Here is a 20,456-nt window from a genome sequence, read left to right as displayed (position 1 = left end):
ATGAAAAAAAAAAACAGTTGTTTACAGAGAAAGCAGAAGCAAAGTGTTAAATATCTCTATAACTTAGGTAACGAGTTCCTATGTGTATCATTATTATTTTATGAAACAAAAATGTTTCATAATTTAAAACAAAAAGTTTAAAGACTGTGTCTGAGTTTGAACTATGTTCAGCTGCACATTTTAAAAGTCAAAAATAGGGGCGCCTGGGTGGCGCAGTCGGTTAAGCGTCCGACTTCAGCCAGGTCACGATCTCGCGGTCCGTGAGTTCGAGCCCCGCGTCGGGCTCTGGGCTGATGGCTCGGAGCCTGGAGCCTGTTTCCGATTCTGTGTCTCCCTCTCTCTCTGCCCCTCCCCCGTTCATGCTCTGTCTCTCTCTGTCCCAAAAATAAAAAAAAAAAAAAACCGTTGAAAAAAATAAAAGTCAAAAATAAGAGTGGCTTTTCAAAACCCCTATTATTACATTCCTCTCACACAAAGTAAGTCCAAAAGTAGAGAGTTGAAGGCTTATATGGTGGCCCCCAGGGCCATCAAGGACCCAGGCTCTTTTTCTTTTTCTACTCTACCATCTTAGTACATGGCATCTATCCTCAAGACTACCTCATGGCCTCAGCCATCGTTTCTAAGTATAGGTATCGGGGAAGAGAAGGAAGGAAACGTCACTGAAACCTCACACAACACTTTTACCCATGCTTCCTTGGGAAACGTTTAGTCACATGGCTACATCTAAGGGAGAGACACCGAGAAAAAACTTTATGCTGGGGATATGTGCCCTGCTTCACATTTATTTATTTTCTTCTCATGATACCTATGTGTGATTTGTGGAATGTTATTTGGTAGTGTAGTAAGAAAATAAAAAGGTTAGGGGTGATTTATTGAAAACGTTTAGGCAACAGAGGAGCAAGCAAAAAAGCTAAACAATCTTAAAATGCTCACTAAAACTTTCCCATTGTACCTGTAAGGGAAGGAAGGAGGCCTTATAAGATCATATCGTTCACAGACAAGTTATTTTTATAGAAATAAAAGTGGGTTGGTTGCCAAATAGTGATTTTACTCTCATGACTCAGGGGAGAATCATTTCCTCAGACATCCTACATCTGAACCTCAGCGTAGGTATGTTTTGCTTGCTCTGCAGACAGCTTAAAAATTTGTAAATTGTTTGCTACCATTGTTTTTTTTAAACCGTATTTCAGATGCCAATCCCTATGTCAGCTTTTTGGGACAGACTAGAATATCTGGCCATCCTGGGCTGCAGTCCCTTGGTCCAGAGCAGTGGGGACAGCTGTCTCTCCAGCTCGCTCTCCCCACCCTACTCCTCACTCACGCAGGCGTCTGCCCCGTGCCTGCAGACGTGTGATTTTGTCAACTTTGCTTTAGGAGTTCACAATGTCTTTATAAAGAGCTTTGCTCCCTGACTGCTGTCTTTGAGCCCGAGGTAGTTTCATTGGAGCCATTTGCTATTCCTGTGTGTTTGCCAAACCCTGCCCTGGCTCTCTGTGCTAAGTTCAGGTGAAAGGAGAACCACTGCATAAAGATAAAAGAACTTGGTACAGGGACACCTGCGTGGCTCAGTCGGTTAAGCATCCAACTTCTGCTTAGGTTGTGACCTCAGAGCTTGTGAGTTCAAGCCCTGCGTTGGGCTCTGTGCTGACAGCCCGGAGCCTGGAGCCTGCTTCAGATTCTATGTCTCCATCTCTGTCTCTGCCCCTCCCATGCTTGTGCTGTCTCTCTCTTTCTCTCAAAAGTGAATACACATTAAAAAATTGTTTTAATTATATTTTAAAAAAGGAATTTGGTATCTATAGGATTGTATTTCTATATCCTAGATTTGGTTCATTCCGCTCTGAAGTTAAGGACCTGGATCAGGTCCTTTCCTTTAGGTCCTTTCCTCCTCTGTGACCCCGTGTCCTCTGTTTGCTACTCTGCTAGCACACACACCAGGTGTTCCCATGACAACTGAAGGGTTGCCTTGGCCCTGAGGATTCACGTCCGTGAATCTGCGAGCTGCATAGTAGGTGCTCCCTGAATGTGAGCTCTCAAAGCCACTGGAGTGCTGGATGAGGCTGGCTCGTCGGAGGAACAAAGAGCCACAGCATGGCCCTCATTTCATACAGAACTTGCATCCTCCTCTGTAAAATCTCATTTTAAAAAATGCAATGAGGTATCACACCTCCCACATGGAAACTCTGAGGGAATGTGCTTGGGACTGTTCCACCGCCTAATGATCCACTCTGTGTCAGGACAGCTGCAGAATTCATTCACGTTTCGTTTCTTCATTTGGGCACTTAAAATCTACCATCATCAATGTCTACTTTTACAAATACAATTTTCAGAGTGACTTCATGGAGTTCGAAATCAAATGACAAAATCTTTCCCATTGAATTCTTGTGTCTGTAGGCCAAATTCATATAGGAATGAATTTATAAAGATTTATTCATAAATTTGTAAAAGTTTGGTACAACAAAAATGTTCAACTCATTATTATAACATTCTTATTACTAGAGTTAGAAAAAAAATTTTTAATGTCTATTTTTGAGAGGGAGAGAGAGAACACAAGTGGGGGAGGGACAGAGAGAGAGGGAGACACAGAATCCGAAGCAGGCTCCAGGCTCTGAGCTGTCGTCAGCACAGAGCCGGGTGCGGGGCTCAAAATCATGAACCGTGAGGTCATGACCTGAGCTCAAGTCTGACGCTTAACTGACTGAGCCACCCAGGTACCTCTTTATTACTAGAGTTAAATCAGATTTAGAGGGACCAAGACACATTTTATTAGCAAGTTATTTCACTTACATATTCATATCTCATCCAAAAAAAAAAAAAAAAAAAAACACATTCACTTCATGAGTTCATGGTATGGCACCCAGGAATATTATTTGGGAACTTGGGGTAGAGGCACAAAATGATTACTCAGTGTACATATTTCAGAATGTACTTTTAACCATCCTGGGAAACAATAGAAGTGACAGGAAGTCAGACTTCAAAATCACCCCACTGCTGACTTGTTGCCTGGGGACAAACAAACCAGCTGTATTTTTGAAAAGTTCTGCCGAGTATTCCATACCCAGGCATAAGACACTTAATCTTTATTTTAGGAACTCATCCAAAATGTGTACCTCCCCTTAGCTTCACGATCATTTACAATGACAGTCATCATTACAGAGCAGTCTGAATTTATCGTTCTGTCTTTGAAAGTGCTCATAACCTTTCTGTGCTTTTCTTTTTCAGTATAATAAAGTGTACAAGAATCTAAAGGGGTTTTCTCAAAATGGAGAGAATTTCTGCAAGCAGGTCACATCCATTCTTCAGCAAAGGTACAAAAATGCACGTTTGCAATAAACAGTTCTTCTTTCATTGCAGCTAGCAATATGACCGGAGGAGTGATTACAAGCTGTCCTACTTTCCAGAACTCCGTGTTGTATTTTGGTACTGGAGAGATTAGTTTGAAGAGTGATTCTCCTCTATTGCACACTTATCACTTGGGTGCCATAAAAATCAGGAAACGATAGGAAGTAATTCTGCTTGCGAAGGCTCAGTCAAGTCTCTTTTGACTTCGCAGACTGAGTTTATCAACCCCCTCCTGGGGCACTCCACTGGGCCTGATGTATATGCCATTATTAGATTCCCATACTGATGGCAACTGTGAGTTTACATTTCTGTCTTCCTTACCAGGGCAGGGGCTGTATCCTATTCATCTCTTCATGTCTGGGCTTTGGACTTCCTCAGTAAATGTCTCATGAATGAAAAGTGATCATTTTCAGCATCATCTTCTCTTAATACTAGATGTGATCATGTGTAAAGTTGTTGACTATGCTAAAATGAGCACACCTAAGTCAGTCAAGAAAGTTACAGAAGTTCCTGCTTAAAATTAGAGAACCCAAGAACTGAATTGGGCCGTAAAGAGTCCTTAAGTCATTTCCCTATATCTAGACAGCTCTATAATAAGCAACCTTAAAGAGACCTCCAGAAGAGTTAAACCTATTCTTTTAAGATAACCCATTTCAAATTTAAAGTATTGCATGTGTAGTATATATGGATCAATTGCATCCTGCATTAGTAGGACGAGAGCAAATAAGAATATTAGCTTTATCAGGAACAATCAGTAAGGCCAGGGAAAGATAAAGGAAAGCTCAAATAGGCAGTTATTAAAAAAACAAAAACAAAACAAGCAAACAAACAAACAAAACACATGTTTGTCAAATGGAGTCAAAAAGAAAAAAATTTAAAATAAGTTACTTATATCTTAATAGCCAATTGCTTTGATTCTGAGAGGAACAGGGAGGAACAATCTGGGAGGGAATTTCTTCTTTAAGAAAATATTTACTTTTTTAGTCTCAAAAAATTATTTAAAATGGGACCAGTTAGCTATTGTACAAATTCAACCCATTACCTAGATTAGAAAGCACCCTCCTCCTGCAGATTGGGAAGGATCTATACATATTTTAGCCATGCATGTGACCTGGATTAAAGTCCTCTGGGCCTTGATTATTTGGTGTCCCTGTGTTCAAAATTAGTGCCCCGTAGAGAGCAATGAAGACAGAAGGCAGGTGATAAATAATGCTTGGCAAATGGACTTAAGAATGAATGGAATAGGGGCGCCTGGGTGGCACAGTCGGTTAAGCGTACGACTTCAGCCAGGTCACCATCTCGTGGTCTGTGAGTTCGAGCCCCGCGTCAGGCTCTGGGCTGATGGCTCGGAGCCTGGAGCCTGTTTCCGATTCTGTGTCTCCCTCTCTCTCTGCCCCTCCCCCGTTCATGCTTTGTCTCTCTCTGTCCCCAAAAAAAAAAAAAAAAAAAAAATGAATGAATGGAATAAATATGGGGGAATCAGTGCTCTGAACTGTCTTATTGTTTTTCCCTGTCCAGGTCACTCCAAACCTCCACGCTGCCACAGACACATCTACTTTATATACAATCACAACCTTCATTTCTTACCTGGGTCTCTCAGAGTTGCTTCCTAGGGCTACTATCCTTCCCAGAGTTATTCACATGCAAAGCCTTCCACCCATAGGTTCTAGAGCAGCAAACAAGCTCCAAAGAAGAAGAAACACTTGGGTAGCTAAGAAAGTTTCTCTCCATAGTTTTACCTTCCTATGGAGTGGAAATTAGAATTTGAAGATCTAAAGAACAGTACTGGTTAGCAAAATTACTAGCAATTTTCTGGGATAAAAACTGCATAGCATACATATGAGAGGGGAATCTAATGTTTACCTTGACTGGAGAAATTATGCTAGAAATTACCTTGACTGGAGATATTATGCATAAATTAGGTCATTTATGCAATAGATGCTTTCCTGGACATTTTTGTAAAGCTGAACTTATACAACAATTAAATAATTTCTCATTAACCAAGATGCCATTTGAGTTGCTTTATATTTACTCCTGATAAATGTGCTTTTGGCAATGTCTCCTCACACCTGAACTTCTGGTTCTCCTTCCTCGGCTCACTTGTTTGATCATGTAATTAACCTGAAGGATGTTCACCCACACTAAAAGAGTAGGTATTTGGAGACAACATTTTTCTAACAAGCTTTCTTTTTTTTTTTTTTCAGACACAAACTTTCTATTAATCTTTGAATATGTAACACATTGTGTTCTTTTCCATCTATATTTCTATATATTAGCTGGCAAATACAGAGTCCACTTCACTTGTTAGAATTGGGGTTTTTTCCCCCATGGGGAGTGATTCCGAAGTCACTAACTCTTCCTATAAGGTATTTGAACTGAGTTGACATAATAATCATAACAAAAGGAGGAATGGTCACAACATAATTGGTACTATACTTGCCTTACCCTTTCCGTTCTGAGAAATCAGTATTTATTACCTTAGATACACAAAAGATAAAAACTAGGCCATCAGCCATCCTTGTAAATGGGTAGAGTTATTATATATAAGTCAATGATACCTTTCCCCTGTATTAGAAAAATACCTGGAAAGCCAATACTCTTTTTAAGATTTTATTTATTTATTTACTTACTGACTGACTGACTGACTTACTTGAGACAGCAAGCATGAGCAGGGGAGAGGCAAAGGGAGAGAGAGAGAGAATCCCTAGCAGGCTTGGGGCCCCATACCACAACTCTGTATAAAAACACTTCAGTTACTTAGAGTATAGACAAGTAATGAGAAACCCCATTAGACAAGTAAATGGTACTCCTGGAACACGTATAGTAGGCATTCTCTGTGAAGGTTATGACATAGAAAATTATGAAGACAAATCCAGTGGCCAGGATAATAAAAGATATAGTGAGGAAGCATATGGGGCTTCTTAGGACTAAAGGTATATCAGTCATATAAAATACATTCAGTAAATACTTGTAGATTGAAAGAATAAATGAATGCAAGATAGTTAAAGGTTTCTTTCTTTTTAATTTTTTTTTTGTTTTTTAGAGAAAGAGAGAGAGAGAGCATGAGCAGAGGAGGGGCAGAGGGAGCAGGGGGGAAGGGGGATAGAGAATCTTAAGCAGGCTTCACACAAAACATGAAGCCCAGTGCAGGGCTCTGTTTCAAGACCTTGAGATCACGACCTGAGCCGAAATCAAGAGTTGAACGCTTAAGGGACTGAGCCACCCAGATGCCCTTATTTTATCATTATGCCTACATTACTAGAACAAGGTCTTTACTGTCCTTGGATTTTTAACAATTCCAGACACCTTGCTTACGAATACATTGGAATGTGTTTCCACATGGCAGTTCCACATTAGCACATGGCTACAAGAGACAGCATCACAATCAAGCTTTAAGTCCATATAATGCTTCATTTCCAAGCTCAGCTGCCTACCAATTTGTTCTAATTGGTGGTGATAGAAAAGTGCAGTTATTATTAAAACATCATTTTGCCTGGCAATTCTGCAATTCATGGTCATGCTTAACTTCTTTTATCCAATTAGCAGCATCAGTTTCCCCCCCCCCTTTTTTTTTTTGTAGTAGCAACTCTGATTTAGCCAGAAACACACAGTAGCTCCTGACATGCCTAATGTCAAAGTCATCAGGTTCACTTTAACACAATTACAAATCGGACTTAAAGGACAAAGGCACATTCCCCAAAACTGTTTATGAATGTTTGGTCCCCTGCACCCTCACAGCTAGGGCTCAAACAGGCTTTCATGGGAAAATCAATTGTTCTCTGTAAGGAAGCTTCAGGGCAGGTTTTCAAATGGCAAGTGCCACTGGTCTGGACATTAAAATAAATAAATAAATAAAAAGAAAGAAAGAAAGAAAAGAATGAAACAAAGAAATAAGTATAGTTGGTCGTTCCATCCAACGATTCACTGCAGATGCTGTCAACAAAGGCATAAATGATTGAAATGAAAATATTGATAAATCTTAAACTTTTCTACTCTGCCCATGGCCTGAGTGATCTTCTATGGCTTCAGCTCTTTTTTGCATATTGGTGACTCATACATTTATATTACCAGGCAATATGTCTTATCTGCACTCCAAGCCATACATCTGACACTCTATTGGGCATTTCCACCTGGGTGTCCCATGCAACCACAAAGTCAGCCTATTCAAAACAAAGTTTATCAGCTTTTCCCCAAAGTGGATACTCCTGGATGTTTTACCATGGTGACTGGGACCTCTGCCCACCCAATTAAGCCCAGTTATCTGGGAATCACCCATGACCCTTCTTCTTTCTCACCTCATGACCAGATCTTCATGTTTCTCTCTTTTAAGCACCTGTTATACCCATAGCTTTCTTATCATTTCATGGCCTCTGTCATTGTTCTGGGGGAAAAAAAAAATCTCTTAACCTATTCTTCATCTAGGAGTACTGCCTTGAAGTTGTGCAGTTTGTACACTGCATAAAAGCACCTGCAGGGGCTGTGTGAAAGCAGAAATCTAACCCACTCTCCACCCTCGAGCCTTGCACCTTGGCTCCGAGCTGTGCCTTTTCAAAGAATCTCCTTTTTCTAATGCAAGCAAAGTTATCTCAACTAGGGAGCTGGCAAGGGCTCTGCCCCTATCTTTCTAACACATCTTTCACTCTGTGACCATGACCCTGTTTAAGACTCTTCAAAGGCTTCCATGACCTTTAGTATAAAATTCAGCCCTCATAGCATTTTATAAAAGGGCCTTTGAGATCTGGGCCCTGCCTCCTTATCCAATTTGTTTCCCTCCATCTACCCATGACCCCCACCCCTCTTCATCTATTGAACCACTGTAGTCACAACTCCACCTTGTGTCCTTGCCACCCCTCCTACCAACTCCCACCTGCCCTGATGGGTCCCTGAATTTGTGCATACTGTATCCTATGTCTGTTAGACACTTCTTCACCTTGGTTACCAGTCTGCATTCAATAGATCTCCAAGATTCAGCTATCCCACTCATGCGAGCCTTCCCTGACTCCAGTTCCATCTCAAAATGGTACTCCTCAGGGATGCGGAGAACTTATCTCTGCCCTAGATCCTACTACTCTACACTGTTACAGTCTGTTCACTTGCCTGTCTCTTCCACTGGAGGCTGACCTCCTTGAGAGTCTCTGTATCCCATGTGACCAGCACAGAGCCTAGAATAGAGCAAGCGTTCAACAGATGTTTACTGAGTGAATGAATGTGTCAGTGTAGGAGTGACTTTAGGCAGTCCTATCTTTTAAGAAGTTCAAGTTAGGCTATTTCTGAGAAGCAATAAATAAATGCGTGAAGGAAATTTACTTACATGGTATATAGATTATTTTGAACAAAAAGCTAGACAAGAATGACAGAAACACTGAAGATACCATTTGTCCAGCACAATCTACAGATCAGGCACTGTGTTAGATATGTCTTATACTTGGTGTCTTTCACTTTTTTAATTCTCACAGCTCAATGCAATGTGACCATACTCTCACTCATTCATAATATAGAGATGGGGATGTGGAAAAAAAGATACATTTTGATTTCTACCCAGCTCAACACACGCTGGGTGTGATGGCATCTGGCCACCGGGCACTGCCACTGTGGGTATCCCAACATGCTCAAGGGGTCCTAGTGTAGCCCCCTTCAGAGTCTTAAAGTCCTCTGTGGGAAACGACATCAGCGGCCATTAAGCCTAGTAGCTTCTAAATCTGGTAACACGGAGGCCTGGGGGAGCCCTCAGGGGCCACTGCAAGGAGTGAGGAGAAGTTAAGCGGGCAGGGCTCAGCTCCCTTGTGACTCCCTCTCTCATTATATCAGAGTATAGTGTTTCTATGACATGGTGAAATGCTGTACACAATTTTGTTTTCCAGCTAAAAAGTTAGGCATATGGCCCTTCTTGTCCATTTTACCTGACTTCCCCCCAAAACAACACTTTCACCTGATTCCACTGACCTCACTCAGTTCAGGAATTACCAGCCAAAGAGAATCTGAAGTTCTGGAGCTACCATAGCTGTGTACTCTCTGGGCCAGAAGTGAGCAGTAACTGAGTGACGCTTGAATTCTGGGCAGCGAAGGAGGGTCTGGTCCTCGCATTTCATCTTCTCATACTGTTCTTAGCAGCCAGAATTAGGGCAATCGATACTGATGAGGTGGGCGTTGTGGGCTAGCAGAGAGCCCAGGCACTCGAGTAACAGAGAGCTTCCATGTGAAAATGTCCTCCAGATGGCTAATAACGAACTTTTAAATACAGCCTAGTTATAAAATGGGCTTAGGACCATCTTCCAAAAGGCAAACTGATAAGGCTTGGGTATAAAATATCAATATACCAGCCCCCAAACCAGAAGCTGCTGCTGGTGGAAAGTAGGAAACCAGAGGTGGGACTGATTCACAAACATTTTCAGATTACTAAAATTTCTTCTTAATTCATAATGAAGGGATGGCTCTGTTACCTGCTGTTTTCAAGCTTGAGAGAGGCTTAGTTCAATTTTAATTAATTCCTCATAGACACAGGGGCAGCTACAGTCTTTTTTTTAAATCACTTTTTATCATCTTAATTTTAATAGAGCAGGATATGCTAAAATTGATGACATGGTCACTTATATTCTTACAGTTTAATTTGTGCTCTATCTAAAATATTGAATCTGATACCACATATTCTTCCTCTCCCCTTTCTTTCAAAAGTATCATTTATTCTAAAATTGAAGACAAATGTTGATCTTTGACTTACTGGTTGGTCTTCATTATTACTAATGAAAATTTATTGACCTGCCTCCACATGCTGAGAGGAAATTAGAATATAAATGGATTAAAAGTCAGTGCATGCCATTTCCCTGGTTCAGGATCTTTAAGGCTCACTGGAATATTCTGAGATTGAGTTACGCATCAAAATATATATACATACATCATCAATTTCACACATGCCAAGACAGTTGCTTGGAGGAGAAATCTCGACCTCTACCACATATAGTAGCTATAGGGCTAGAATATTAAACAGAGTGTTCTTACAAGCTTGTTTCTGATTATTTTAATGAGGGAATGAAAATTCTCTGTCTCGATTCGACATTAGCTCTGCCTCTCTTAACTCCCTTTACATTATGGAAACCGTGATAAAACAGCTCTGTTCAAAGGACTGAGAAGAAACCAATGTATACAGGGGTACACTTGCCACTTTTGCCTTGGGAAAACACTGAGGTCAGTGCATTTCTGTTCAGGAATTCTAAAAGGATATCCATCTATCTACCTATCACCTATCTATCTATCGATCGATTGATCAATCGATACATATATCCACACATACTCTTTATTAGACCATAAGCACAGACGAGCCACATGGCAGTGTTTGTTTCAATTTACAAATGTCCCGGTTTATAAAAGTAAAAGCTCTCTCTATGCTTGCCAGTGGGAACATGGCTTCTTAGAGCAATTTTCTCTGGGGAGGAATTTACTCATTAACCTCTGTTAAGATGAAGGCCATTCGTTGCCAGAGGCAGGGAACTTTTCATTAGTTGGCAGACTCACCAGAAAGAGAGCTCAGAGTGTTCCATTCCTCCTGTACCCACACCCATCCTCCTGACCTTGTTTCATTTCCTTCTAACTGGCAGGGTAATCTGTTGAGGATTCTCAAGTTGTTATTAGGGTTTAAAATGTTGGCAGCCAGCTTTGCTTGGTCAATTTGAATGCTGGGTCTAAAACCCTTCAGGGTCACCATTATGCCGTAGGTGGAGGGATGGTTACAGGTGCTCTTCAAAGAGGCCGTGACCAACTCGGTCCGGCCTCAGAGACCTACACTGATGACAGCTGATATCACAGCCCCCTCCCTCCCACCTTCCAGACCCTTAACACCTCCTCCACTGGGAACATGACTTATACTGATGTTTCCAGAAGATGCCCGGCAAGCTCAGTCTGCCTGTGCTGAGGTTGCTGTGAGTTCGGTCTCTAGCTGCTAAGCCACCAGGAGCCTTGGTGATTCAGAACACTGCCTTTAAAGGCGAAGTGAGAGGCGGTGACAGTTTTTAAAAGCACTTACCTTTGACTTCCCCCGCAATTCTCCATCCCCAGCCTCTTCCCCACAGTTTCAGAGGCAGGAAACTGGAAGGACCAAGCAGGCAGTTTCTCAAGCCCAGACTGCCTCGTTTCAAGTCTCAGCTCTGTCACTTCTTCTTATGTGACCTCAGGAAAGTTAATGGGGGTAAACTCTCTGCATCTTGGTGTTGCCCTCCATGAAATGGGGAGAGTATGTGTGCCTACCTGATGGGAGTTCTCCCAGATTAAGTGAGGAAGTTTCATGCCTAAAACACTTAGAAGGGTGCCTGGCATAGGAAATGTTGGATGTCGCTGTTTTGTGGGCAGGCAGAACACAAGTCAAGCATCAGCAACGTGTCACAAGGGATGGCAACACATTTATCAAGGGGCACTGTTTGGAATTTTTAAGCTCTATTTCAACCTGTAAAACTACAAATCTGCCCAGATTTCTAAGATACTTGTGTGTAAAGAGAAATGCTGTGTGGTAATCGAATCTCTTTAGGCTGGTTTCCTATTGTGCTCAAGCAAAACCCAGCAGAAGTCCTGGGGCTCGGAAGCAAAGCTCAAAACAGAAGAGTATTAGCTTCACAGCCAGCAGGACCCTTTTCCTTTCTTGATGCCAAAAGCCCAACATTTTCCCCCAGGTGAATCTGATTTAGTTAGCAATTTAAAGGACAACAACACTTCCTTCTGGCAATTGTCCTTTTTATTTCCGCCTGGCCTCTGAGAGACTCCTTGTACAGCCTCCAAGAACATCCTGAAAGTGAAAATGAATTCTGAGGAAAAGGCTGTGCCCAACAGCATTACCTGTTGTGTTAGAAGCCATTCTGGATTGTCCTGGAGCTGATGGATGAGCAAACTGTGGATTCTTCCCCCAACACTTCCCATCTCTGTATATTTGAGGTGTTCTGAATGTTTAGAGATCCTTTTGGGTACATAATAATGGTACTTGAAAAATTACTATTTATTAAGAACTTGTTTGGTGCCTAGCACTTAGCTGAGCAGTACGAACACTTCATCTCTGTGCTGCTTCCAAGAGAAAACGGAATGCTAAAAAAGAAAGTCTTAAAAAGCCCTCTCGTTAGCAATGGACTAGGTAAGTGGATCTAGCTACTCCAAGGGCTAGAAAGCAGTGTACTCTGACATTAGGAATGAGCAATGCATCAGGGCAGGAATGCATCGAAATAGTTTAAAATTTTCAAAAGCTGTGGAGCAAGAACAGATATAGCAGAGACCAGTTAAAAATTCTAACCAAGATCTGATGAGAAGTCCATTCAAGACTTATATACTGAGTGCCTGGCACTGTTCTAGGCCTAGAGATATAGCAAGCAGCGGATGAAACAAATTCTGGTCCTTGTGGAACTTACCTTCTAGGGGTGTTCACAGAATTGTTCATAGAAATATACTGAGAAAATATGTGGTGTAAGACAATGGTTAAGTTCTAGAACATAAAGAAAGCCTTAAGAGAATATATAGTCATAGGGTAGCCTCTGAGATAGTGATGTTTGAACAAAACCTGTTGGGGTTTATATGAAGGAGATGCCATGTGGTTATATAGCAGGAGTATGCAGCAAGGGCCACAGCAAGTGCAAAGGCCCTGATGCAGGATGGCATTTGGCTACTAAGCAGGAGTACAGTAAGCAAGGGGATGACTGGTAGGAGAGGAAATAGAGAGGGAGATAAGTGTCAGATTATGCAGGTCAGTCCAGCAATCAATCTAGGTATTGAGCCCTTCCTAGGTTTGGATCATTTGCATATTTTAATCATCATAAAACCTCTAGAGGTGGGTCTGATTACTCCCTTGAAGCAGTAACTAAAGCCACTCCAGTAAACGGTAGAGGTCTGGGCTTCTAGAACATCCAAATTCATCAAGGTGATGGTCTCTCCCAGTTTGCTGCTGACCAGCATTCTCTCTCTCCATCGATTGGAATATATTCTTAGAGCACAGAAATAGCTTTTTAAATGCAATGATGTATTTACTTATCAGCTTCATTATTTTAAAATACTTGCCACGACCATTACTTACACTTGGGAAAGGTTTGATTCCAAATGGTGTTTTAAGCAACTAGGCCTTAATATGCATTCTACAGTGACTTTCTTTCTTTCAAATAGTGGTGAAGATAACTTAAATCACAGCTATACTAACAGGGAAAGATGAATAGAAATTTAACAATAGATCAATAGCTCATGATCTCTGGATTCCATTTTATACAACAGAGCTATCTTTCCCCGTTCGATCCATGATATTAAATTCTAATTTCATTGCACTGAAAAAAATGCAGGTATTAAGTTAGTTACTAGAGAATTCTGGGATTGTTTTTCCAATGAAATGAAGTCATAAATCTAAAGATATGTTATAATAAAAATAGAATTCAAAGACTAAAAACTATGCAATAATAGTAACAAAATAAACACACCCACTCTGGTCCAAATTAAGAAGGAATACAATATAAACTGAACTTAATGTCCTACATTTGTATTACCTTCAAAGAAAGTGAGAAGATTGAATAAGACTATGTCTTTATTTTATCTATAGATGAGCTTATAAGTAGGACATGGTAGAATCAGTTTAAGATAACGGTGATTCAATCTATTCAAAAGAACCGAGGAGTTTGTTTTTGGAGGCACGCCCAGATTCCCTACTGAGTCTTGTCCTGCATAGAAAGTAACGGAAATTCATTTTCTAAATCTAGTTTTGGCCCCTCTGCACTTTTCCATTAGAAAGCTACTTCTTGCTGTTTGTGTAGGAGCTGCTGGGTTGAGAGGAGTGCGACCTTCTCCCCTCCCTGCCATGGCGTGTGCTTGTCCACTGGTATCAGTGTATTCTGAAAAGGGGGAGTCATCTGGCAAAAATACAACTTTGCCTAGTGTGCTCAAGGCTCCCATTCCACCATATACTGTGAACTTTGTTCATACCAACTTGCGCACAAACCACAGACAGCCCTACACTGTTATGAATTAGCAGGTCACCAAACAAGTGCTGAGTCTTAGGGTACTGGCAGAGCTGTGGCTCGAACGTCCAGAGTTTGAGGCAGGGGGACTCACCATTCCAGCCTGGGTGCTTTTGGAAACCTGTGTCACGGGGGCTCCATGTTTGCACCAACCAAAACCTGGCGTCATTGGCACCACAGAGTTAACACAACTCAGAAGTGGTGTGGTCTGCCCTGGGTGCCTCAGCCTTACCAGAGCTGGTCATGTCTAAAGGTCATCATATCGAGGAAGTTTCTGAACTTCCTTTGGTGGTTGAAGATGAAGTGGAAGGCTACAAGAAGACCAAGGAGGTTGTTCTGCTTCTTATGAAACTTAAGGCTTGGAATGATATCAAAAAGGTCTAATGCATCTCAACAAAGGAGTGCTGGAAATGGCAAAGCGAGAAACCACTGTCGTCTTCAGTGTGGGGGACCCTGCATCATCTATAATGAGGACAACGGTGTCATCCAGGCCTGCAGAAACATTCTTGGAATTACTCTATTTAATATAAGCCACTGAACATTTTGACACTTGCTCCTGGTGGGCATGGGACGGTTCCACATTTGGACTGAAAGTGCTTTCTCCAAGTTAGATGTTCTGTATGGCACTTGGTGTAAGGCATCCTCCCTCAAGAATAACTACACACTTGATACACACCTTAGCAGAATCTGGAAAATCCCAGAGATCCAAAGAGCCCTGGGAGCAGCGTGCAGGAAGAGTCATCACAGAGTCCTGAGCAAGAATTCACCAAAGAACCTGAGAATCAGGTTGAAGCCAAACCCATATGCCAAGACCATGTGCCGGAGCACCATCCTCCGCCAGGCCAGGCGTCACAAACTCTGGATGGATGAGGCAGCAGCCATGCTAAAAGCCATATCGGATGAGAAGAGGGTTCCAGGCAAGCAGTCTGTGGTAGGGAAGAAGGGAAAGAAGGCTCTTGGTGTTAAGGAGCAGAAGAAACCTTTGATGGGAAAAAGATGCAACTACCAAGAATGCAGAGGCTGAGAAGAAGCCTGTAAAAAAGAAAGAAATCCACCATGGAAGAAAAAATCCTGCTGCATAAATTTACATTTCTGTCTTCTATAAATGTTGAATCATTTTGGGCAGCTAATTTTTTTTTATTTTTTAAATGTTTATTTATTTTTGAGAGAGAGAGAGAGACAGAGCATGAGTGAAGGAGGGGCAGACAGAGAGGGAGACACAGAATCCGAAGCAGGCTCCAGGCTCCGAGCTGTCAGCACAGAGCGCAACGCAGAGCTTGAACTCAAGCCACAAGATCATGACCTGAGCCGAAGTCAGACACTTACTTAACCAACTGAGCCACCCAGGCACCACCCCTGGGTAGCTAATTTTGAATAAAGACCTGATCACGGGCAGTGAGAAACAAAACAAAGAAAAAAAAAGTGACTTCTTGGCTAACTTCATCATAATTGATCACTTCATTGCCAGCTATTATAATCTAGAGCTAATCTGATGGTGTTGATGTCCCAGAATAAGTAGGAAAGTTTTCCATTGTTTGCTTGATGAATTAGTTTGCTAGGTCTGTCATAATAATGTACCATAGACTTGGTGTCTTAAATAACAGAAATTGATTGTCTCACAGTTCTGGAGGCTGGTAGTCTGAGATCAAGGTGTTGGCTAGGTTGGTTCCTTCTGAGAGCTGTGACGAAGAATCTGTTCCATGCTGCTATCTAGCCTCTGGTGGTTTTCTGCCAATCTTTGGGACTCCATGGCTTGTAGATGCATCACCCCAATCTCTTGTCTTCATCTTCACATGGCATTCTCCCTGTGTGTGTGTTTGTCTCTATGTCCAAATTTCCTCTCTTTATAAGGACATGGCCATATTGGATCTGGCCCACCCTGATGAACTCATCTTAACTTGATCATCTGCAAAGCCCCTATTTCTAAATAAGGCCACATTCACAGGCTCTAGGGCTGAGGACTTTAACATCTTTGTGGGGGTGGGAAGGGAATACAATTCAACCCATAACTCTAGTGTAGAAGAAGGTTAAATTAAAAGCTCTCCCTCCGTAGGATCCTTTTGGATATCCTTAAGGATTTCACCTAAGGACAAGATGATCCTTATAGTAAACAAGTCGTCTCTTTGTGCAAACATGGAATGGTCAGCCTGATCCCTCCTTCATTTGTGTGTGCGTATGTGTGTTTGTCTGCCGTTCGGCCAGAGCATCCTACCTAACAACTATCCCTTTGCTAATAGGGCAAACTTGGAGATTAACTATGCCAAAGGACTTCAGAAACTATCAATCAAGTTAAGCAAAACATTACAGAGCACCAAAAAAAAGTAAGTATCTGTAAGAGGTAAGGCAAAATAATTCTTAAAAGCTATCAAAAGTGACATATGTCCAATCCCAGCTTCCTCTTATAAATGTGGAGGAATAATGTCAAGCACGGCTTACAGTTCTTGGGCACTTACTATGTGCCAGGCACTGCATTACAAGCTTTTATAGATGCTCTCCTTTAATCTTCATGATCCTTGGCAAGTCTTCTTAATTGTCCCTATTACAGACAAGGTCTTGAAGCTTGGAGAGTTTAAGAAACTTGCCCCAATTACACAGGTATTAAGTGACAGAACTGGATTGATCCTGTGTCCTTACAATGTCTACACCCATATTCATAAGAAGTCCCAGTGATAACATGTTACTTTAGAAACAGTGTCACTGAGTTGGAAGGTCTTGGAGTCAAGAAGTGTGAATCCCACTTTATCTCAACTCCATGACCTCCAAAGAATAACCTGGCCTCCCTGTGCCTTGATTTCCTCCACTGTTAGATGGAGTAACGACATGTGCTTCATTGTGTGTATGTGTGTGTGTGTTTAAGCCTGGGGGAGGTGTGTATTATATGATATCACGTATGTAGAGATTAGCTCATCGGGTCCTGAAAAACTGGTGGTTCACATTTTCCTTAGTACATTTCAGAATGAAGTTGATATTTTCTTCCAGGGGAGAGAAGAAAGATATTGGATATTCTAAAAGATATTCTAAAAATGGTCCATCAATGATAATTTATAACAAAGATTCTTGACCAATACTTGCAGGTGTCATCCTAAACTGGAAGTACCATTGCAAAGACCACTTTTGATGGTGAAAGAGAGAGGGAAAGAAAAAAGAAGCCTTCTGGAGCTCATATTCCTATTCCTCCTCAGGAATCCTCTGTAATAGCAAATAATGGCTTTGAAATTGTTTGACTTTGAGCTCGATTTTTAGGACGGTACTTTAGTAGACTGCAAAGGAGCCAGTATAGCAGAATGGTTGAGTATAGACTTTATTTACGCTGACCAGATTTAAATTCTACCTCTACCCCTCATCAAGTGGGTGAATAGGGCAATTTATTTTACCTCTCAGTGTGTATTTAAAATGGAAATAGAACCTATCTCATATAATTGCTGTGAGGATTAAATGAGATAATTTTTGAGAAGTGTGTTTAATTCCTGGCATAGAGCAAAAGCTCCGTAAGTGTCCATTATGATTTTGATTACTCCCTAATTACCCCCTAAAGAATGAGAGGTGTAGGGGTGCAGGGGGTGTGTCTTGATGTGTTGTAATCCTGGCATCCAGCATAGATGCTCCCAGAGCAGTGGCATGTCCAGAATGTTTTGTTAATAATAAACATTAATTAATAAACTTTTATCTATATGAAAATCTGTGTTAGCTACTTGGATAGATAACCTGAACTATTTCTATTTTAAAAGACCAGTTAAGGGGTGCCTGGGTGGCTCAGTTGGTTAGGCACCCAACTCTTCATTTCGGCTCAGGTCATGATCTCATGGCTCATGGGTTCAAGCCCCACATCGGGCTCTGTGCTGACGGCACGGAGCCTGCTTGGGATTCTGCTTCCCTCTCTCTCTGTCCCTCCCCTGCTTGCTCTCTATCTGTCTCTCTCTCAAAAACAGATAAATAAACTTTTTTTAAAAGTTTAAAATAAATAAATAAATAAATAAATAAATAAAAGACCAGTTAAGTGAAGGTCAGAGAAATCATGTGATCTTTTCAAGGTCAAAGACACAGACCCCTCTGAGGCCCAAGCTCTAGGCTTCCTGCTCTGCTGCTCAGCTCCTCTGAGGATCAAATGTCAGCTTCTCTTCCCCAAAGGGTGCCTGAGTTCCTATTTATTTGTTTATTTACTTATATACTTTTAAAGTTTATTTATTTATTTTAAGGGGGGGTGCAGAGAGGCAGAGAAAGGGAGAGAGAGAATCCCAAGCAGGCTTCTGGCTGTCAGCAAAGATCCCAACATGGGATGAAGCCCACTAACCATAAGATCATGACCTGAGCTGAAATCATGAGCCCAAATCAAGAGTCAGATGCTTAACTGACTGAGCCATCCAGGCACTCCATGGGTTCCTTTTTTTAAAAATCAACTCAGGGCATGTGGGTGGCTCAGTGGGTTGAGCGATCGACTTTGGCTCAGGTCATGATCTCACAGTCTGTGAGTTCAAGCCCCGCATCGGGCTCTGTGCTGACAGCTTGGAGCCTGGACCCTGCTTCAGGTCTGTGTCTCCCTCTCTCTCTGCCCCTCCCCCCTCACGCTTTGTCTCTCTTGCTCTCAAAAATAAATAAACATTAAAATAAATAAATAATCAACTCTATTGAAGTTTAATTTACATGCAATAACAAGCACCCATTCTAAGTAAATGGTTTGGTTGATTTTGATATATGTATACACTATGTAGCTACCACCAAAATCAAAACATAGACATTTTCATCACATCAAAAGATTCTTTGTGCCTGTTTGCAATCCTTTCCCCACTTAAACAACCACTGATCTGCTTCTTATCAATATAGATTCATTTTGTGTTTCCTGCAATTTCCTATAACTTTGAGTCTATAGAAGGTAGTCTCTTGTCTCTGGTTTTATGCCTGGCTTAGGATATGCAGAAAATCTGTCATCCTCTGGTGTATCTCTCCAGTTCTCTGACTGCAAGGTGCAACCTAAGTCATTTGGAGGCACAACCTCTGCACCATCCCCCCTCCATCAAAGTCTACACAGGCCTCTGTCCCTGAACTTTATTAATGCAATTGAGCTTATTGTTCTGGCTTCTGAAGGCCAAGGCTATGGGCTGCTGTGAGCTATGCCCCTTCTGTGGGAGAAAATAACATCACACTTGCTAACCCTCCCCCTTTGCCGTTAGGGAGAGGTCAGTGCTCTCCTTTCATGAAGTGGAGACACTGCTTACAAGACAACAAAATATCTGAGCTGTTGTCCTAAAAGCCAGCAGGAAACGGGAGCTGGACCCTAACCCCAAGAGCAGTACATGGGCCGTCCCAGGGCTCTTGGGTCCTTCACCACTTAACTTTTCTGAGCCTAGCTCAGCTTATTCATTCATGGGATGAGGAGCCTGACAAGATTGTCTTTAGGTCCCTCCACCCCTACCTACCGCATGATCTTCCACCTGTTCTAAATGCCTTCTCACCCTTGGCTACTTTATTTTCCTGACTTTCTACAGACATGAAATGGAAAATGAAAACTGAAATGAAAAATGATGGAAAGAAAGCCATATATGTAATGACTATAGTGCAAATCAGTAAGTAGGCAGAATTTAACCCCGTGGACAAAGTGAAATAAGATTAGGGAAATGAGTGCAATTGCTGAGTGTAGTGACTCAGACGGGATGCTGTATTTCTCAGACTTTACTGGGAAAATGACACCCACTCTTGTGCTCCCTGTTTTTGCCTCCAGCTGTCTCGTCAGTGCCTGGGCCTGGGTCTCAGAGGGCATGAAATCTGCGGCGGACCTGCATCAGTGAGTGCCCCCACCCCGGCTTACTCCAACCCCCAGGGAGGCATAAATATTTAAAGTGGGTGTGCTACAAATAGTCTGCTTCAAACTTGCCCTTAACAGATAGACTGGAACACGCCATTTTATTTCCCCAGAAAATAATTTGGAAAGTAGATATAAATCCTAATACTATGCTTGTGTGTCTTTTATGTTCTATTTCCAGAAAACTTGGCAAAGCAATTGAGTTGGAAGCAATAAAACCAACTCATCAGGTCCTGAGTGTACATGAAAAGAAGAGAAAATCCGTGAGTCAAATCTTAAAGCAAGATTTCTGTCTTTGACCCTAGGAATAAACGGTGATCGAAAGTGATGCTAGGTTTCAGGAATTTGCCAGA

General features: G+C 41.7%; 1 protein-coding gene and 1 pseudogene across 5 annotated transcripts in view; both read left to right on the top strand.

Annotated features, from left to right (window-relative positions):
* NOSTRIN (nitric oxide synthase trafficking) overlaps positions 1–20,456 on the top strand; it is a 60,237-nt gene that overhangs the window by 5,751 nt on the left and 34,030 nt on the right. For 2 of the 5 annotated variants that reach the window (XM_058714877.1, XM_058714876.1), the window contains exons 2-6: positions 3,223–3,308; positions 16,544–16,627; positions 17,381–17,497; positions 20,023–20,085; positions 20,285–20,366. In XM_058714877.1, the coding sequence (XP_058570860.1) occupies positions 3,223–3,308; positions 16,544–16,627; positions 17,381–17,497; positions 20,023–20,085; positions 20,285–20,366 (432 nt within the window). The remainder of the gene's footprint in view (positions 1–3,222; positions 3,309–16,543; positions 16,628–17,380; positions 17,498–20,022; positions 20,086–20,284; positions 20,367–20,456) is intronic. The other 3 variants (XM_058714878.1, XM_058714879.1, XM_058714881.1) reach the window with 3 other exon arrangements.
* On the top strand, positions 14,111–15,388 carry LOC131493830 (large ribosomal subunit protein uL4-like; annotated as a pseudogene).

The sequence above is a fragment of the Neofelis nebulosa genome, chromosome 2 (assembly GCF_028018385.1).
Source record: "Neofelis nebulosa isolate mNeoNeb1 chromosome 2, mNeoNeb1.pri, whole genome shotgun sequence".
NCBI lineage: Eukaryota > Metazoa > Chordata > Mammalia > Carnivora > Felidae > Neofelis > Neofelis nebulosa.
This window is presented reverse-complemented; position numbering and strand designations above follow the sequence as displayed.